This window comes from Rhodamnia argentea, chromosome 2, assembly GCF_020921035.1.
Source record: "Rhodamnia argentea isolate NSW1041297 chromosome 2, ASM2092103v1, whole genome shotgun sequence".
Classification (NCBI taxonomy): Eukaryota; Viridiplantae; Streptophyta; class Magnoliopsida; order Myrtales; family Myrtaceae; genus Rhodamnia; species Rhodamnia argentea.
In genome coordinates, this window is record NC_063151.1 from 29,175,156 (window position 1) to 29,194,579 (window position 19,424).

A 19,424-nucleotide genomic window follows, 5' to 3' on the forward strand; every position below is an offset into this window, starting at 1 on the left:
TAAGTATCTCTCTTGATGGATCTTCCTTTTCCAAAGGAACAGCCAGGATAAGGGAAAGCGATGGCTACCGCTGTGTCGATTATAAGGGAAATCCAAACTCCGACTTGCTTTGTGTCATACATGGCTTCCATAGCTGGTCCCCGGCTCACAGAGAAGCAGAAACAGCCATTTAAAAGAACTCAAGATGGACTGGAAGTGATTGGGACTTTCTTGTGAAAGCCTAATTTCAGTGCAGTGGAGATGTAAGCAGTAGAAGATAAATGAAGGGTAAAACAAGGGTTGGAATATCACAAAGATAGGCACTGAGGAACTGTTACATCCAAAACTATCACCGGCCTGCAAAAATCGTACCGTCCATCTCTACATTTTCTTTTTGAGTCGAAGGCACAAATACAGACTCCATACACAAGACCCTTCTCTGAGACTATCCTAACTTCGTATCTCCGTAAACTGTAACTTAGATTATATGCCGCGATAAGTTAGTCGTCATTGTCAGGGGAAAAATAAGACAGAATGCTCCGCTACCTTTACACAGACCACAACAATGACCCCGTGGCAACCTCTTGGCACTGACACTTGTTGGGAGTTCTCTGACTTTGAAGCCAATGCTCGTCCTCAATCAGACAAACAACCATCTCAGTTCAACAGGGACTTTGCCTCATTTGGTCATCTGGACTATCTGGGCATGTTAACAAAGTGGCATTCCAAGGGCTCCCGTCAACCAAGAACATATTCACTTTCACATTCCCGAAAACTGAAGCCACGAATTCCTGTTCTCTTCCTCCGTCATCCACGTTGACAGTAAGCCATCAGTCTCAAAGTTGCAAGGCCAAATCTGGCTGCTGTGAATCAACCAGAACACCAGAAGACTGCGGCACAGGGGAACCTGGTGACTGGAAACCAACATTCAGATCTGGAGGACGCATTTCCTGCTTCTGCCTCTGCTGTGTATGCTGACTAACACCCCTCCAAGGAGAGACTGCTTGAGACCTAGACAAGTCAGCTGCCATATATTGAGGGAAAACCACTGGCCTATTTTGGTATGGGGCTTCGGTGCCCAAGTGAATGGGAGGGCGTCCAAATGTCTGGATTGGAAAACTGTTTTTCGGAGGTTGAAATTGCATCATCCCAGAAGCTGGAATTTCACCACGAACTCGAGCCACGTGCAAAAGATATTCATGAGATAAACTGTGTGGAAAAGCTGGAGGTACTTGACTTTTCTGCATGCAGGGATTTTCGATAACCGGCTTTAGCCCTCCAGCACCAACGGACATCCAGACCCTAGCAGCAGTTGCTGCGGCATTGCTTTGATCGTCTCTTCTTATGGAAGATGAAGGCGTCATTACCGATGAAGCATCAATTGCAGCCTGATTAGAAGAGTTATGTTGCTTTTGAGCCTTTTCAGCCATCATTCTCATCAACTGAACAGGGTCGCTGAGACCATGGTCCTGTCCATGGGGAAATGATATCATTCTGGGCATTTGATTTGGAATACCAACAGAAGACATAGAAGTGATCCTGCTATTCTCAAAACTATTACTTGCAACCTTCCCATTGGGCAAACCCCTAGTAACCACTCCATTAGCATCTGGCCGCTGAGCTGGCATGCACTGCAGCGGACTAGTGTTTTTCAAAACTTGCTCCCTAGCTGCGGAAGAAGCTGCCCCTGAAATCCCTGAATGTTGATGAATTAAATTTCTTGAAACAGACTCTCCAGACGTGGAAGCCCCTGCTTCTGAACTCTTGGAAAATTTCTTCTCTGCAACATGCTCGGCATTCTGGTGATCTCCTGAAGGCAAAGAGTTCAATTCAAATTGTTCTGTAACTTTTATCTTTGGCTCACTCGAATTTTTCTGAAATGGGCTCTCTGTTTGAACATTGGCATTGTTTGTAGTACTGGATCTTCTCCCAACAGGAAAAGGTGGTTTCCCTTCCAAAGCAAGCTGACTGACCGAATGCTCCTTGGCCGGTTCTTGGATTTTAGAGATTATTAATTCATTCATTTTCAATTCATCTCGGTTATGCAATCTTGTTCCTAGAGGAGAATCTTTCATCATTCGGTTGTCAACTAGTAGAACTGGGGTAGGATGGGGCTCATACTCTCCAACCCATCCTCGGCCAAATTTACATCCAGCTGGCAAAGCTCGCTCAATCCTCTGGGAGGCAAGTCTCCAAGCAGCAGGACCAAGAGTTGCAGCAAAACGAGCCAGGCTTCTGGCATAAGAATACTCCACAGGAAGCCCCACCTGATTCAAAACAGAGAAGTTATACATCTACATGAGCTAAACTCCAGAAAAGGCTTAGAGCTTCATCGTTACATACAGCAACCAACTGCCTAACTTCACCCTCAAATGTACTAAATATGGTGTCAGGTTGAACCACGGATTCTTCTGTTGTGTTATAAGTTGCACGACGATTCTCATCATGCAAATACGGCTTCCGTGCTAATTTCGATGGAGGACCTTTACCTGAAATTGCCAAAACAGTGAGAAGAAATTTTCTCCGAATCAATTTCATTCAAATTCAACAGTTGAAAAGGAACTTGCTTCTTTGAAGCAAAGTATACGATAACTTTCCAAGTCACGTGTCTCCCAAAGACTAGTCAGATCATCAGACCCCAACAATAAGTTTTAACCTTCTCTTCCCACATTGATTGATACCAATTATCAACAAATACACGATTTAAACTACCTACCAATGCTAGTTGCCAATGAAAGCACATTATTATCATACCTAAAGATAGGTCTTCTGCTTTCTCTACGTTAGCCTCCATCTGCATAGCATTGCCCTCGACAGGACTGTCAAGATTGCTCAGTCTATCATAACCAGCAGCTTGGTTTGTGGTGGCACTATTTAGGACATCTGGGACGTCTGCACAAGTGATGCCGGCAGAATCAGATTCCTGTACAGGTTGGGAGAAGTGCTTTTTCATTTGTTTCTTTGCCAAAAAATTGGACTTCGTTCTCTGGTCAGATTTAAGTTCCTTTTCTGACTGTTCCAAGTCAATCTTTAGTTTGTCTTTCTCAGAGCGTTCAAAGTCAATCCTCAACTTCAAAAATTTCTTCCTCCCCAACTCTTGAATACAACGAGCCTTTTCAAGAAACAGAAAGATAACTTTAGGACATTTTAAAGTGCAAACTAAATTTATAAAAAGGGAAAGGGACGAGGACAGAATTTATACCTGTTTGTGGTATATAGTATCTGGCGCATTATATTGCATAGCATTGGAGCAAATAAGGAAGACATCACTCTGCATTGAACAAAGACAACATAATCGCAGATTATGAAAGTAAAGTCGCAAGTTGCAAAGCATCAATAACGGAAGCACAATCATAATCTTTCACAGCTGGAAGGTCCACCACAAGGAATAATCTAATTTAACCAATCAAAAACCCATCAAAACATAGAAATAAGGCAGTGAATCACATTTAACTTATACCTTCCCCTATAGAGATGACAGGAATGGTAAGAAACAAATACAAAAGTGGCCATGTTATTTATCAGAAAGTAATCAGATGAAAACCAAGAATATTTTTAAGCTTGTATTTCACATCCATGATGATTAAATATGCCAAGAAAGAGATAATGGTTGACGCCCGCAAGACAAAAACCAGAAACCAAATCAAAACCTTCCATTAAAGACTCCTATGGATACGAACTTTAAAGAAAGAAGCTGAACTAAACAATTTAACCAGGGAATCATCCTTTCAGACTTCATTAAACACAGAAAGTATATCCACCAATCTCATAATTAGAATTTGACAATCAAAATGCTATGTGGTAATTAACTATAGGAGCACCATCTCATTCGATAAAATGTACTTGCATTCCACGTCGTATAACTTGTGCACTCATGCAGGAATACAGTTTCTCGATCATAAAATCAGCCCAGCAAACATCAAAGCCATGGCGTGAAGATTAGGCTCCAAGGACAAAAGAGCCAATACTTTGGGCTAGCCTGAAAATGAAGTAAAGCTATTGCTCGCCAATCACCACACTACCCAGCACCCATTTTTCATTTTTCCTATTTTTGTTTCTTCAGTGTTTTTAATTAGTCGATAACATGAAAAAGTCCCCCAAAACACCCGTCAACGAAAAGAAGTGGGAAAGTGGAGAAATCACCATATAAAATTCAGGATCCAGTAAATGGTCAAACCAACGGAACTCATGATCAACTTGACACGCAGGAATCTCAGCCTTCAATAAAATATAAATGTGCAAACAAGCAAGGATGCGCACCTCAAACTGCTCCAACGTAGAGTATGAACCATTGGCAAGCTTCTTCCTCACAGTGGAAAAATCCATTGGATGCTCAATAAGCTCATGGTAATCTGGAAGCTACAAAACCAGCAAGAAATGCACTTATTAAAATCACATCAAATTGTATGGTAGCCACTCAGAACACTAAAAAGGATGAAATTGCAAATACCTCCTCAGGATCAACAGGCTCGGCATAAACACCATAAATATCTTTCCTGCCAGAATTACAACACAGACCATTGAGACATTCACAAGGGAAAAAGGTTACAAAATACTCATTTGAAAAGGAAACACAACATATACGCAAACCGCACTTCTGGAGTTTGTCAAGTATCAACTCGAGCTTCCTCTTATCAGGTAGCGGAATCCCTGATGAAGGAACAGGAGACCTCGGCCTTGCTAATCAAACAAAATCAGAAGTTTCAAATGCATTACATAAGTACTAAATTCGAAAGCTCAAACCAGAAATCGGAAAACCCAGTGAATGAGACCACACCTCGGGGAGAATTGAGCACTGCCGATTTTTCTCTGAGACCTCTTTCCTGGAAAAGTCCATTAGACAAAAATCTCAGCACCCACGCAAACGTATAACCGGACACAATATTCTTACTAGAAGAAGAAGCAAAAGACTGGTCATGTACGAAAACGAGAGCTCTCGACAGAGACAAAGGCAGACAAGAAAGAGACAACACGCAAGTACAAGCAAAGTTGAGGTTTTAAATACAGAGGTAGAGAGAGAAAGGTGGGACTGGCGAGCGTGATTAGATTCTGTTTGCGTTAGTTATCGACAGTTGACCGTTATCACTCTCACTCTCTCTCTCTCCCCCTCTCTCTGGGGAACGACCTAGAGAGAAAGTTGGAGAGTGTAATTTACAAGTCTGGACCAATTAGAAAAATCTCTCAGTGTTTTCGTCTGAGCTGGACACAATCGCAATCTCAGTGCAATTTTCTATGTCCATCCACACAAATCTCCATTTTGCACACTGTCTCAGCTTAAACCCTATCGCTGCACAGTCCCGTTAAAATTTCAATACCTCCTCATCGTCATCGCCACCAATCTCCTCCGCATCCTCGTCCCCGCCGCCGCCGCCGCTCCTCACCGGTTTCCTCTCCCCGTGCTCCTCCTCCGAGCTGGACGCGCCGCTGTCCAGGGCGTGCTCGCCACGCGCCTCCTGGTCGAGCTTCACTACCAGTTTCAGCTTCTTCGCCCTCCTCCTCTCGTCTTCGTCCTCCTCTTCCTCGTCGAAGTCGTACTCGTCGTCGATGTAGTCGTCGTAATCGATGAAGGTGTACCTGACGCTCCGCCGGCGGAGGCTCCGGCGGAGGTCCGGTTCCAGCGCCGACGAGGGCTTCGGCGAGCGGTTGGCCAGATCCGACTTCGGCGGCCTCCCTTTCTTCTTCCTCTTCACGATCTGGCCCATCATCTCGCCCTGGAAGCACAGTGCGCGCGCCGCACACACAGAGACACACACGCTTTCTCTCTCTAGAGACTCTCGCACTGACTTTCTCTCTCCTTGCTTGCTTCCATTAATTTTTCGATATTGCCTTGCCTTTGCATTTCCCTTCTGAGAGGACTTTATTGGCCGAACCTGAGGCCAAGCCTAGAATTTGAGCAACCGAAGCTGAGGTTGGGGATGTGGGGTCAGGTTGTGGAAATGATTGATTGGTGCGAGGGAAAGAAAACGGCGTCAATAGAGATGGGAGAAACGGGGGCTATTTGGTGCTGCCCGTTGCCCGGCCAGCCCGTTGCCTCCTGTTTTTTTTTTTTTTTTTAATAGACAGGTTGCCTCCTGTCATTTTGCAAGTTTCTACAGCTTCGATGGCGTGGGTGATGGTTTGTACGCGCAGGTAGGCGCGTACTGCGCGTACACTTCCTCCTCTCCTCATTCAGACTTTAGGCATGGCCTCACACTTTTCAATATTCATTATTCAATCATCTTTACGAGGAGAGCAAAAGGAAGTTGACTTTGTTTTCGTTTTATTTTTTTAAAGAACTTTGAATGAAAGATTGAAATGAGGCCAAGGTCGGAAGTAGTCGTTATTTCAAGTAAGATTTTGAAGTGATCATTTATATTCAAATGAGGGTTTGAGCTCGTCGATCGGCTAGATTTGTGTCGGCTAGCAAATACATGCTCATTCCGACGGCGTGACCAAGGATCTTTTCGTTCAGAAACATTTCTCATTCTTCTTTCTTCTCTTCGTTGTTCGTCTTCTTCTTCCTAAGCATTTCGACACCGTTGAGAGAACATCTTACTTAGTTTGAAGTGAGGCAAAATCTCATTTGTCTTCTAAAAGCTTTCTTCATAGCCGTTCATTGAGGCAAAATCTCATCCGTCTCTATCTCGATTTCAGAACGTGGTTCGTTCTTCTTTCCTCTCTTCACTGCACCAGTGACAAAGTGGTAGACGAATAGGCGAGGCAACCAGTAGATCCCACTTGAACTCTCTTTCGGTTTGACCTCAAGCTGTCACGCGAAATCAACGAGCTTCACGTCATTTTTGGTGAAGGAGAAGAAGCAGTGGTTGGCCAATAGTTAACGTTGTTAGAAACTATGAGTGGTGCGCCAGAGGTAACTTTCATGCCACAACCCAACATACAGAATCGAAGATCCAAAAAAGAAATCAAGATAAATGTATTAAAAGTCCTAAAATTTGTTATGAAATTACAATTAAGTCTTAAAACTTATAAAAAAAAAAAATAACGATCGAGTCCCAAAACTTGTCACGAAATCGACTCTTCAACTTTCAAAAAGTACAATCAAGATCAAACCCTAAAACATGTCACGAAGTCGAGTATTCAACTTTCAAAGAGTGCAATCAACGAAAGAATTTGATTTCACTCATTTGATAAGTTTTAAAAATTGATTACATTGTTTGAAAGTTTTAAGACTCAATTACGCTTTTCGACGAGTTTTATGACTTAATTGTATTTTTTTAAAGTTTAAGACTCAATCGGACTTGCATGACAAATTTTAGGATTTTTAACGCATTTATCCTAAAAGAGACCTCACTTGAGCAGCACAATTCCTATAATCATCGCGAGTGCATCAAAATACATACGAAAGAAAACTACCCGCTCAACATTAACGACATAGCACGAGAAGAAACAAAGATTAGAAGACTATGAAGAAATTGAAATTGAATTCGGAAGGGGAGTGGCTAGCAAACCGAGAAGAATGAAAGAGAAGACGAATGACATATCGAGAAACGGGCAGCGAATAAACACGTTGAGTCAAATCCCAATAAGAAAGAGGATGCGGAGCGATCGTCGAAGAAGAAGATGCGTGGAGTTGACACAATCGACGATTGTCAGGTAAAATTGCTATTCATCTATAAATTGTGCCATTCGAGGTTATTGCCGTTAAAGGTTGAATGTTAGGGGATTGACAACGATGACAACAACCATGGCTTCGACAAAGAAGGAAAAAAACATATTTCTTTGGACGAAAATACCTCTTGCAGTATCGCCACAACGAGCATGTGTTGGCTGGCCGGCAAGTTTAAGCCCTTATTTGAATATAAGTCGCCAGTTGAGGTCATTGTTTGAGGAAAAAAATATTTGGCATTTTTTTCGAGAGAATGACCTCATTTCATGCAATTATTTGAAATTTTTCCTTTTTGTGGGTATTTCGATCAATACTTGAATAACCAAATTCCAATTGAAATGAAATATTTATGAGAAGTAAGTGCAATTAGGAGAAATCAATGAAAGGATGGTATACAACTCATCTATTTATAAATCGAATTTGAGTGTGATGTGTGCAATGAGCTATTCCTCGAGATGGTGGGGGTTTTTGCCAATACAACCAAACAAGTCCCCCAAAACGCGATCTCTGGGAGTCGAACCCGGGAACCTCATCGCTTTAACTGTCTAAGACCCATGTGTCTCACCAACTTGTCCGAAGCCTTATTGGAGAAAGACGGTGAAGATTATAAGTAACAAATCCAAGGATGACGTGACTATCGTAGAGAGTTTGGAAAAATGAAAGAGCATAAAAAAATAATTTTAAATGGAGTTCGATTTTTTATAAACTCGGTTCTATTTGTTTCGAGGAAAACAACTTTCAGGAGAACGTTTTTCGGATTTTTTGGCTTTTGGTTCGCGGCAAATAAAATAGTTTAAGAAAACACTTTTTATCCATGGAAAAAACCCTTCAAAAGTAAAAAATATATATATTTTTCTCATATTTCCTTCTTCCTCTTTTTCGCACTTCCTTCGTTATAATTATTTTTTACTTTCTTTTCATTTTTATTTGTTTTTAAAAAATTCGAAACTTTTATTTGATAATTTTTGTTGTTTCTCTTTGTTTATTATTTTTTCTCTTTTCTTTTTTTCTTTCTTTTTCTCCTTTTTCCTCCTTCCTCCGCCAACCGCGAACCTCGGCGACGGCTGGCCACCTAGCGATCGGCAAGTTATTTTTCAAATTCTTATTGAGCACGATGGAGATGTTTTTCTTATCAACTCACCTAGGGCAATTTTCTGTTTTTGATCATAAATTTAAGGCAGAATAATGGAGAGGAAAGGCGATTGGAATGGGGCGGAGCACTCTCAAATTGAGCTTAACAGCAGAATAATGGAAGAGCTTGGCCCTTCTATAACCGGCATGGAAAGCTTGTCACTATGGCTGCATTTGATCGTCTTGATTTTTAGTCGGGATAAGATTGAATAGAATATGAAAATAAATCTAAGTATTTTGTCATATCCTCTCTATTATTTTATAAATTGCGGATTTAAAGTCGGATAAGTAGAGGTAAGATATGATCGAGATCGACTCTACTTCGTTGAAACATTAGTATGGTTTAAAAATCATTAAATGATGTGTAATGATAAGTGAGTTATTATTGAGCAGAGATTTGTGCCATCCGAATTCGAACACAACATTGATGGAGCAGGCCCATAGAATCAGATCTTGATTTGAAGTCAAATCCTTTGAGAATGAATTGTTGGCCTTGCTCATTGTATTGTCAAGTGAGTAAACAAGTACTGAAAAATATAATTACTCAACGTATTTCTACACGTTGAAGATGGTCGTCCAAGAGAGCTACCTTGAAAGTTGATAATCCAAGTTATTCATAACATGTCGAGACCCTTTCCAAATGTTGAAAGGGATCAAGCGGTTAAAGAACGAAAGATTTAATCTCATATCATGCCAAACGATCAATTAAAGAATAAGGTCGTGGAAATACTCGACTTTGTGGCCGGAGACCCCAACCCGGCACCTCTAAAGAGGTGACCACACTTCTCGCTCATCATCGCCGAAGAGGTGGCCCAACGCGGCAAAGAGGCAGCCTAGCACGGCAGAGAGGCAGCACAACACGGCGGAGAGGTGGTGGTTGTGGGAAAAAATTGGTTCACCTCGTATCTGCTCTTGTGAAATCTTATACTGGTTTATCCCACCCCTCCCCTATGATTATTTTATCCTGGATATATCCATCTTTTATCCTATCCTGGACATCTACCAAACATAGCCTAGGAGATTAGGAAATTTTGGATAATATTGACTGCCCACTCCTTGCTAAAATCTAGTTCCAAACATGAAATTGCCAACTAAATTTGTTCAATCGATCATATGAAGAAACTTATCTATTTGGGTGCGGTTGTTAATATTCTCCTTAAAATAATAGCTAACGAAATTTTTCTTCATCGTTAACGAAAATATATAGACATGGATTCTCGTTGTGGAGAGTCCGGAGGTCGCCAATTTGGCGATCCCCGAGCTCGAGCTCATGGCTTGTCGACCTTGGGTGAGCCCGAGATCTCCGGGATCGGTAAAGCCTCGAGCTCACCTATGGCCGGTGATTAGCCGAAACCAAAAGGAAAAAATGAAAAATAACAAAAGAAAAGGATAAATAATTAAAAAATTTGAATTTTAAAAAATAAAAAAACGAAGAGAAAAAATAAAAAATTATTAAAAGGAGTCCATGGAGGAAAATCAAATATGATTTTCCATACTAAAACAACGAAAAATATTTTGCGGGTCTTTTTATAGTTTGGCCAAACACAAAAAAACATTGTCATCCTTACAAAAAAAAAAAAAAACATTGTCATTTTCCTGAAAAATAACTTTTTGAATTTTTTTTTCGAAAACCTTACATTTTTCGGAAAACAAATGGAGCCAAAGTCGACCACTATCTTTTTTGTTTATCATAAAAAAAAAATTGGAAAGGAAGAACCAGCGTGGGAAACCCGTAGCGTTATCATAAGAGTTTTTTTTTTTTTGGTCGAATTATCATAAGAGTCGAAACATTTTGTTTGAGCCATAATCTCCATTTCTTTAGATAAAATAGTCGGGGGAAAATTATTAATGTGTATAAATTGTTTACTGCCGACGTTACTACCACGCGCTAGGGGAGAAGTTGATGAAAAAGAACAGTTTTGGTTCTTCGAACAAAGACACCTCTTGTCTGAATGTGGGATTTCTTGTCATTATTATGTTAATATCATGAAAAAAAAATATGTTTATTTATATATCCACGAAAAAATTATTCCAAATTATTTTTTATCACGAAAAATCATAAATTGATACATATATGGGAAATTTACCCGAAACTTATATTTTGATCATAAAAATCCCAAACCGATATACCGCGACAAATTTACCTCAAACTATTTTTTTGACTATCAAAGTTCTAAACTTGTGCAACAAATTTGCCCACCATTAATTTTCATTAAATTTTACCGTCAAATTACTGAGTTAGATGACACGCGACGGTTAACAAGTATATCTATTTGAGATTTTTATCCAATGTTTGTCGCAAATGTATCGATTTGGGTTTTTTCGTGGTATTAACCCAATTTAATAAAAACTAACGGATGATAAATTTGTCACATGTGTATTATTTTATGATTTTTAATAGTTAAAAAGATAATTTGGGATAAATTTATCATATGTGTACTAGTTTAGAGTAAATAATCACGGATGTACAGGTTTGAAGTTTTTCATTGTAAAAAAAATAGTTTGGAGTACATTTGTCATGGATATAACGGCTTGGATTTGTTTGTGCCCAAAAAATAATTTGGAATAAATTATTCACAAGTCTACCGATTTGGCATTTTTCGTGGTATTAACCCTTATTATATTTATTTTTTGTTAGGATAATAATTTGGGTTCAGTAAAAATAGAAGTTTTTTTTACTTATGGTCGTACAACAAAAATAGGAAGTTGACTTTTGCAAGGCCTATTAATTTTCTGTAGCATAACGAAGAAGTATAGTGAAAGCTTAGACCTTTTTCATCTAATTCCGACGCTCGGATTGTCGTTTAGAGGGAAGTTGGCATGCAACGGCAATGGCATCGACAAATGTCCAACTGACGCTTCCCGCTTGAATTAATCCAATTGTAAGTAATGCACGACAGAGTTCTAATGCAAAAGATTAATTGACTAATATGAAAAACCAAACTCCATAACATGAATAATTTTTGTTTATCTAAACGAAGAAGCCGCATGCATTATTGTAATTTTAATTTATTGATAGGACGGTTTAATTTTTCGAATCATCGGAATTAAGCTAAAAGCCATCTTAAAAATTGAATTTCACGGATTAATCGCAGCAAAAGATTGAGGCATATCATCATTCTAAGGCAAGATGCGATGGATAAAATATGGATTTTAATAATGTACATAATTTAGTAACGCAGAAATTTCGCTTCAGAAGTGAATTTTTTTTAAAGTTATATTTAAAGAGTCGCGTCTCTTCAAACTCAACACGAGCATGCACTTTGTTGGGTTTTGAATAGACCCAAAGGAGACTGGAAATATAACTGACACATCCACGTGCGTCACTTTCTTCTCCCCTTCCACCACAGTACATTTGTCTTGGATTTACGGGTTTCAATTCAGGGTTGAGGACCACTTTGAAGGGCGTCAATCTTGTGTCTTAATATGTACGGATGCTTTTAAACTTTTCAATCTAGTATCTAGTAGTAAACATTTTGACAATTTGTCGATGTATTCATCTAATTTTAGCAGGATGTCGCCGACATAAATGCCGATTATCTTGCGTGACGCAATAGACGTTTTTTTTTTTGTCATAGGCGTGATAGGTGTTGACGTGGGTATTTTTTGCAAAATCGATGCACCTCAAAGTGATCCTCACAGAACTTCGTGCAAGTGCCTTTTCCTAGTCGAGGTTTTTTTTTTAAATTGAATTTTTTCTTTCCTTATTTCGCATGTCATCTACATTTTTAACTCGTGGCCTTTATTCCACCCGAGATTATAGCAATATGAGTTTCTGTTTGAAGGCCAATTATTTTTACGAAAAATTATAAATAAAATCTGAAGCTCATTCATTTGCGATATTGTTTCAAATAAGAGCTTGGGGTGGGCATAGTAATCTAAAAAATGCATGACCTCACCGGTTGGTTGAGGGCATTTTTATTTTTTGCTTTTTGATTTTTTTCTTTATTTTTATTTTTTAAAATTTTAAAAAAGTTAAAGTAAAAAAAAATACAGGCAAGAGGGTTGCCCTCCTGCCTGTGGTCGCAATCCCACTATGGTGGAACATTGGCAATGGCCGGCAACCCCGCCCACCAAACGCAAGGGCCTGGCCATCTCTTGTTTCTGACCCTCTCTAGTTGATGGGGTCATTGGCCCTCGCCAAGGACCCCGACAACCTCGCTTGGCCATTGTCGACGCCCCACCGACCGAAAAATTAATTCGGATCACATAATTTGGTTCAATTGTAATTTAAGGCGGTATCATCAATAATTCACATTTATATCCCGTTCAATTCACCATTCAACAATTATATATCTTAACAATTAAGAGCATGTTTGGATAATTTTTCTTATTTTTGGCTTTCTATTTTAATCAAATCTTACTCACGTTTGACTTTAATTTATTTATCGTAAATATCTGTAATTTTTACAATATACAAATATCGAGATATAAATTCTCGTGTCCGATTATCCTAATTTTTATAATCTCAATGATATGAAGTTTTATAGTATGAATTCATTCTTGTAATTTAGAAAATAAAAATACGAAGCGGAACGTTTTCGTGGAAATCACTAATTAGGACCCTGTGGGCAGAGAAAATACAAAACGGCACCGCACCGTATTTTCGCTCCCCGACGGAGCAAGTCGTTCCTCACAGCTCGCTTCTTCTTCTTCACGCTGATCGAGCGTTTAGCATCTACGAACAATGGAGAAGCTGAGGAGAGTAGTGACCGAAATCGCGTACTCGCGAGATCACTCGAAGCTCCCTTCGCTTCACCGCTCTCTCCTTCCTTTTCTGTCCCTCGCTTCCGCCGTGTACGGCCTCGCTCTCTCTCTCCGACACCATCTCTACCACTTCCGCCTCTTTTCCAAGCACCGGTAACACATCTCTCTCTCTCTCTCTGCTTGAATTGAAGTTGAACTCGAGAGTTCCGTAAGCTCGCATGAGTTCATGTCAGTGAAGTGAAAGCGCCTCGATCAATTGAGTCGCGTGCCTGTAAACGGCAAGATTTTGTAGCTCTGATCGGATCGTTGAAGAGTGGCGGAGTTTCTTCTGCATTTTTAGTCTTTTTCTTAGCAGACGAGCTTATGAAATGGATCAATGTAGTCTGGCCAATGATGTAGTAATGTTGTTTGTTCTAATGATTCTCTCGTGGCGCTTCGCTTGTGGAGATTGCCGGTGCCGGTGATAAGCGTAGGAAATTTGACTTGGGGAGGCAATGGGAAGACGCCGATGGTTGAGTTCATTGCAGCTTTACTAGCTGATTCTGGCATTTCGCCACTTATTCTCACCAGGGTAAATTTTTCCTTCTCTCTGCTGGCTCTACTTGGAGTTTGTAACGACTCAGTCTTTGAATGTTTGGAATTTCTTCTAAATGGTTGGGTTGGATGGAATTTCTTAGAAACTTATGGTTTCGGTATGAACTATAAGGGGAAGCTAAGAAGATCCTGCGTTGCCTCATTTGAAGGGCTAAACATAGGGATTTCCATTGTTTCACGTTAGGATTATGTGCACAAATACAACAAAATAGAGAGTAAGGCGAGGAAGAGAAATAGAAATACAATATCTATCCTGGTTCACCCTTAATACAGGACTACATCCAGCAAATTTCACTATGTTTAGCACTTTCCACCTCTTTGTAACAACTTTCAGTTATAAGAGATAGATTATATATAACAATAATCATTCATGGGTCCAAGCCCAAACTACCAACAAAACATGAATTTGAACTATGAAAACTCTCTGGTGTCCCTAGATAGGGACAAATTTTCCTGTCGATGGGAAGTATGAACTACACCCTAATATTCTATAGGTAGCCCTGACATTTTTCTAGATTATTAGATTATCAAGTAGAGTAATAAATCAGGTTGGACCTGCAACTCCACTGTCAAATTGTTTATGCTTCTAGGGGGTGATCTTTGTTTGTATATCTTCCTGGACAGGGTTATGCTGGTGGAGATGAAGCTAGAATGCTTCAAAGGCGTCTCATTGGGAAGTCGGCAAATGTTGGTGTCGGCACTAATCGTGCAGCAACTGCTGCTGCTTTCATTGAACAGTATGGTTACCGTGACCCTCGTACCCGTGAATGTCTCAAGGGAGACTCTAATGACCAGAAACTGGGGGAAAAGGCTGGGAGCTATGGTCAGATTCGTTCCAATCACAGCTGTGAGGAAATTGGTGCTGCAATTCTGGATGACGGAATGCAGGTACACCACTATAAATTGTGTCTTCAGTTGTTATGATACAAAAGTCATCATGTGTGGAAAGCTTTCTCCTGGCTACTTTAGTCTTAGCTCAGTTTGTACCGTGATTTTTTCCGTGGCGGCTTTATGGCTAGTCATGTTTTTTGCTTAGTCAATGGAATAGTTGTAAAATCTACTTGTATGGGTGGCAGCACTGGCAACTGTCGCGTGATCTGGATATAGTGATGGTTAATGGGTTATGCCCATGGGGAAATCATCAGTTACTTCCACTCGGACCTCTGCGAGAACCTTTAACAGCACTTTGGAGAGCAAATATTGCTGTTATACATAACGCAGATCTGGTAACTGTCCTCTGCCTCTCTTTTTTGTGCAGTTTTGTTTACTTTTACTTCATAGCTCTATGTAGTATGATGCATGTTTTCTGTTTCTCACTCATGCAGTTCTGATGCTTGTGAGTTTGCATTAGCAGACAAATATGGCGAGCTAGAATAATGCTTTGGTGCTTCACAGGTGCCTGAGCAAACTCTCGCGAGCATTGAGTCTGCTATTCGAGAAGTTAACAAATCTATAGGAGTTTTCTTCACCAGCATGGCTCCATCATACTTCTTTGATGTAGGGAACATGAATTCTGTCATACCTCTAGAGGCAGTGTCCAACAATGTTGTATTATGTGTCTCTGCGATTGGTTCTGCAGATGCTTTTGTCAAGAGCGTTGAAAAGGTATTGCTTTCTACTGAATGTTAACAGCATATAAGGAAGCGTTTCTCAGTTCTGGGTGAAAGGCTTCTTAATTCATGCTTAGTTTGATTTTGACGTAAAAAGTCTCTGCAGCTTGGAGCTATTCACATTGAGCGGTTGGACTTCAGCGACCATCACTTATTTCAGACCATGGTAGTCATCTCTTTTTTGTCTTGTCCCTTTCCGCTTCATCATACTATAGTTGGATGTCTGTTGCATAGATACACTTTGTTAGTCCCATAATTATGCTGTGAGTGAGACCTGTGATGTGCCGATCTGGTGATAAAGATGGCTACGTTATCAGGCAATGAGCCTAATTAGTAGAAGCTCCCTTTCAAGCCAGTTACTTGATGTTTCAACTGCTAAATACCAGTCAACTGCTTCAGAACTTCTACCTTTTGTTATCCCAATGTCTTCTTGATTTACCATTGGTTGGTAGGAAATTGAGATGATAAAGAAGCAGCTTGAGGACTTGGAGACCAAATTTAGTTCCAAGCCAATCGTCATCGTTACAGAAAAGGTGAGATGATCATTCACCGGGAGTCCCATTTTATGCAGTTCTTATGAACTGGATGGGTCAGGTTTCTAAATAATTACAGGGCACGTCTCATTGCTAACTTCAAATCCTACATACAATGCAATTTTAAACGCACTCTGTTGGCATGCTCCTGAAATTAATATTTTTCCCACAAATTATCAGATTATTCTCAAACTGAGGTGCCTAGAGTTTTCTGCGATTCCAAGAGTCTTTTTGAGTAAAACATTGATGAGGCAGCTACACAGGAAACTCAATCTTGTCTGGCTATGGCAAGAGCCTATAACATTATTGAAGCGAACCTCTAATGTTGCACTCTGGCAATTCTTATCAGGATTATGATCGAGATCCAGAGATTTTGAAGCATCTAAGTCCTTACAAATCTTGGGCGCTCTCTGCTAAGTTGCAGTTTGTACCTCACAAAGGATGCAGTGGAATTTGCTTCAAGAATTTGTTGGAGGAACTACTACAAGTAAAATTATCAGATGTACCCCATATTTAAAGCTTGTGCCATGTGTAATATGACGGGCGTATTTTTCCACCGGCCCGCATTCAGGTTTCCAATGCTTTCTTCATCTAGACAAATATGGTGGAGATGGATGCTCTGATAGGAGCAATGCTGCTAATCACATGATCTGAGTCTGAACATCCTCGGACTATGCAAAAGGCCAATCATCCAAGGACCTTCCTGTTCCTACATCCTTCACCCAAATCCGTCTCGATCCATATTTCTAAAAAAGGTTTCGCTATTGCTACTTGCTATCTGCAATCTCTCTCATGTGTCGAAACTTTACCATTCTAATTTCTTCAACTTTAGTTCTTAAGGACAGTGCCAGGCTTTCAGATCCTTCTTTCATCCTAAATATCTGTTTGATATTCAGGTTGAAGAATCATTGCCGCATGAAGTTAAAATGTTTGCAGTGGTTGCAGGAAGAACTGCTTCTTCAACAAAGGAACCAGAGAAAAATCCGAATATCTTCATGAAATTCCGGGCATTTACACAATAGAGGATGGTGAATTGTCTTTGCTTTTATTATTGTCGAAGTTACAGGAATCAAGCCTGACAGAATACCTTCATTTTGAAGATGGTGGCATTCGGAGAACAGCAATGGACGATGAAAATGCAAAAACACTGAAGCCGACCAAATGTACATGTCAGCTTCGGGTGCTGTCGAAACCCCGTTTCTTCGTCATCGTCGAATTCGCTTGAGTTCCTCTATCTCTCTCTTCTCCTCCTCCTCCTCCTTCCGAGGATATTTTTCTATCATCGTCCTCAGAATTCTCGTCCTCGTTTATCTTGTCGAACCCCAAGTACTTGGATATCAAGTCGGGGACGACGAAGTTCGCTATCCAGTACGCAAGCAGAAGCACCGCACTGCAATTAACCCCGAGTCACCAAGTCAATACGCGACACCTGCAGAAGGAGCTCTGTTCGAGTAGCAGCGTCGAGCCAACTTACCCCGTTTGGAGGAACACCGATATGTCGCCCGTCTTCGCCGGAGCAGCGGCGGCGAGAGTAGAGCCGTACTGATCGGCGATTGCGCTGGTTCCGAGAGGGAGCTCTCGCCACGTCGGCGGCCGCGACGCCACCGTCGCTTGCCTACCGAGGGGAAAGCTAGGACGGCGGCCCGTGGAGGGCGAGAGGAGGTCGCGGTTCATTTTCATGGAGGGGATGTGGGTAGGAGGAGAGAGGAGAAGCTTTGGGTGGCAATGGCATGACGACGTGAAGCTCATTGGGGAATTTTTCGTTCTTGGTTTTGCGGTAGAAGCAGCAGCAGAGACGAGACCCGTGGCACAATCTGGAGGATAAGGAGATATCTTCGGGTTCGGGCCAGCCAATGTGGGCGGGCCATGCCCGACAATGGAATCACTAACTTGGCCTGTCCATTCCGCTCTTCCCGGTAATTATAGAACTCCTTTGATCTGAAATCGGGCTGGGAAAAGAGTTGAACTCAGGCACATGAAAACTTGTGCCAATCATGTGAGTTTCGCTCGTGGCGAATCTTAAATTTTCCAGTCGCGTTAAGTTTGGCTAGTTAATGGTTCATGTCATGTCTAAACGAATACCTAAGACCGATTTCGGAAACCAACAGTTCGGGCGGTATCTTGTTTGAACCATCAAATTTTCGGTGGGCGACACCATGTTAGATGATCCAAACGAGGATGGGGGGCGTACTTTTGAATCAATAATTACAAAGGATGCTGAATTGTCCATGACATTTAATCTCGATGGAGCTTGTATTTGGTCCCCCTGCCGAATTTTGACCTTTTGGGGTTTATTACATTCTTCGCGGGACCATTCTACTACTACTACTAGTAGTGTTGCAGAGAAAGAAATCATGGAATAGGACGTCGCGTTAAAGAAGCGGCTTCATTCCCAATTTGTGGAAACGGACCGATGCACATGAGTTTTGTTTCTCAGAGGGAGGGACTTAGTCGACTATTATATGCATTAAACTGCGTCACAACACGTGTTTGTAGCTAAGGAGATGAGCGAAAATTCATTCAAGAACCGTACATCTTCTTCCATGAATTCTCTTTAGCTTCACTTCTTCTATATAAATCCCTCTCTCGACCCTTCAGTTCTTACCGAGCAATACTACCAGTACTCTGATATTGGGGGCTAAGCATTGGAGTCATAATGGTTTTTAAGTCGGTTCTTGTTGCGCTCTTGAGTGCTCTTGTTTGCTCCGCCGGTGTTAGAAAGCTTGAGGGCCAAAGGCCTGATCCTTTTGAGGAAGAGAAGACGTTCTTCCGCAGCCCTAGGTATGGTGTCGGCCTTGGCGGTGGAGGTGGCTTGGGGGGTGGCGCTGGTTTAGGTGGCAGTGCTGGCTTGGGAGGAGGCGCTGGCACCAGGGGTGGTCTCGGGGGAGGCGGTGGGCTTGGGGGAGGTGGTGGAAGAGGAGCGGGCGGCGGGCTTGTCGGTGGAGCTGGTGGAGGGTTTGGAGGAGGGGCAGGGGCAGTTGGTGGGGCAGGCGGCGGCAGGGCTGGAGGAGGATTTGGCGGAGGTGCCGGGGGTGGCGTTGGAGGTGGATTTCCTTGAAGAATTGCTGAAACTAGACCTGCATTACTAAATCTATGCACACTCTGCTAAATAATGCACTCCATGCATAATTGTTTTTCACTGATTCACCATTCACCTGTATGTTTGATTTGATCATCATGAAAAGAAAAAAATCATTTCCACTATAATAAATGAAATACTGAATACTAACCGATATAACTTCACATGCGATCATTCAAACCGAA

General features: G+C 41.2%; 4 protein-coding genes across 6 annotated transcripts; 2 read left to right on the top strand and 2 right to left on the bottom strand.

Moving 5' to 3' along the window:
* Nucleotides 1–257: 257 nt before the first annotated feature.
* On the bottom strand, nt 258–5,813 carry LOC115740439 (bromodomain-containing protein 4A-like). 2 transcript variants are annotated; one of them, XM_030673960.2, is made up of 9 exons: nt 5,295–5,812; nt 4,757–4,802; nt 4,575–4,659; nt 4,430–4,475; nt 4,240–4,338; nt 3,182–3,250; nt 2,734–3,091; nt 2,323–2,468; nt 258–2,246 (listed from the first exon to the last, which is right to left on the bottom strand). In XM_030673960.2, the coding sequence occupies exons 1-9, from the start codon at nt 5,682–5,684 to the stop codon at nt 816–818; spliced, it is 2,670 nt and encodes an 889-aa protein (XP_030529820.1). In that variant the 5' UTR covers nt 5,685–5,812; the 3' UTR covers nt 258–815. The 2 variants fall into 2 exon arrangements, with proteins under 2 accessions (XP_030529820.1, XP_048130943.1); XM_048274986.1 differs by having other exon boundaries at nt 4,430–4,659; nt 5,295–5,813.
* A 7,506-nt stretch (nt 5,814–13,319) lies between these two features.
* Nucleotides 13,320–17,376, top strand: LOC115757153 (probable tetraacyldisaccharide 4'-kinase, mitochondrial). 2 transcript variants are annotated; one of them, XM_030697300.2, is made up of 9 exons: nt 13,320–13,576; nt 13,871–13,994; nt 14,642–14,905; nt 15,094–15,243; nt 15,413–15,622; nt 15,734–15,793; nt 16,080–16,160; nt 16,510–16,915; nt 17,057–17,376. In XM_030697300.2, exons 1-8 carry the CDS (start codon nt 13,404–13,406, stop codon nt 16,675–16,677), a joined length of 1,230 nt encoding a protein of 409 aa, XP_030553160.1. In that variant the 5' UTR covers nt 13,320–13,403; the 3' UTR covers nt 16,678–16,915; nt 17,057–17,376. The 2 variants fall into 2 exon arrangements, with proteins under 2 accessions (XP_030553160.1, XP_048130951.1); XM_048274994.1 differs by having other exon boundaries at nt 17,106–17,376.
* Nucleotides 17,190–18,126, bottom strand: LOC115757227. The gene is made up of 2 exons (XM_030697412.2): nt 17,635–18,126; nt 17,190–17,550 (listed from the first exon to the last, which is right to left on the bottom strand). The coding sequence occupies exons 1-2, from the start codon at nt 17,907–17,909 to the stop codon at nt 17,331–17,333; spliced, it is 495 nt and encodes a 164-aa protein (XP_030553272.1). The 5' UTR covers nt 17,910–18,126; the 3' UTR covers nt 17,190–17,330.
* Nucleotides 18,127–18,816: 690 nt separating this feature from the next.
* Nucleotides 18,817–19,218, top strand: LOC125313698 (glycine-rich protein 5-like). Its single transcript, XM_048273530.1, has one exon. The coding sequence runs from the start codon at nt 18,817–18,819 to the stop codon at nt 19,216–19,218; it is 402 nt and encodes a 133-aa protein (XP_048129487.1).
* The last annotated feature ends 206 nt before the right edge of the window (nt 19,219–19,424 follow it).

Excerpts from the sequence above, each read along its gene's own strand:
- LOC115740439 (XM_048274986.1), bottom strand. The coding sequence starts at position 5,684 with ATGATGGGCCAGATCGTGAAGAGGAAGAAGAAAGGGAGGCCGCCGAAG. Across the intron at positions 4,660-4,756 it reads AGTGCTCAATTCTCCCCGAG|CAAGGCCGAGGTCTCCTGTT; the intron begins GTGTGGTCTCAT and ends TTGTTTGATTAG. Across the intron at positions 4,339-4,429 it reads AGCCTGTTGATCCTGAGGAG|CTTCCAGATTACCATGAGCT; the intron begins GTATTTGCAATT and ends CTGGTTTTGTAG.
- LOC115757153 (XM_030697300.2), top strand. The coding sequence starts at position 13,404 with ATGGAGAAGCTGAGGAGAGTAGTGACCGAAATCGCGTACTCGCGAGAT. Across the intron at positions 15,244-15,412 it reads TTATACATAACGCAGATCTG|GTGCCTGAGCAAACTCTCGC; the intron begins GTAACTGTCCTC and ends GGTGCTTCACAG. Across the intron at positions 15,623-15,733 it reads TTGTCAAGAGCGTTGAAAAG|CTTGGAGCTATTCACATTGA; the intron begins GTATTGCTTTCT and ends AAGTCTCTGCAG.
- LOC115757227 (XM_030697412.2), bottom strand. The coding sequence starts at position 17,909 with ATGAGCTTCACGTCGTCATGCCATTGCCACCCAAAGCTTCTCCTCTCT. Across the intron at positions 17,551-17,634 it reads TCGGTGTTCCTCCAAACGGG|TGCGGTGCTTCTGCTTGCGT; the intron begins GTAAGTTGGCTC and ends GGTTAATTGCAG.
- LOC125313698 (XM_048273530.1), top strand. The coding sequence starts at position 18,817 with ATGGTTTTTAAGTCGGTTCTTGTTGCGCTCTTGAGTGCTCTTGTTTGC.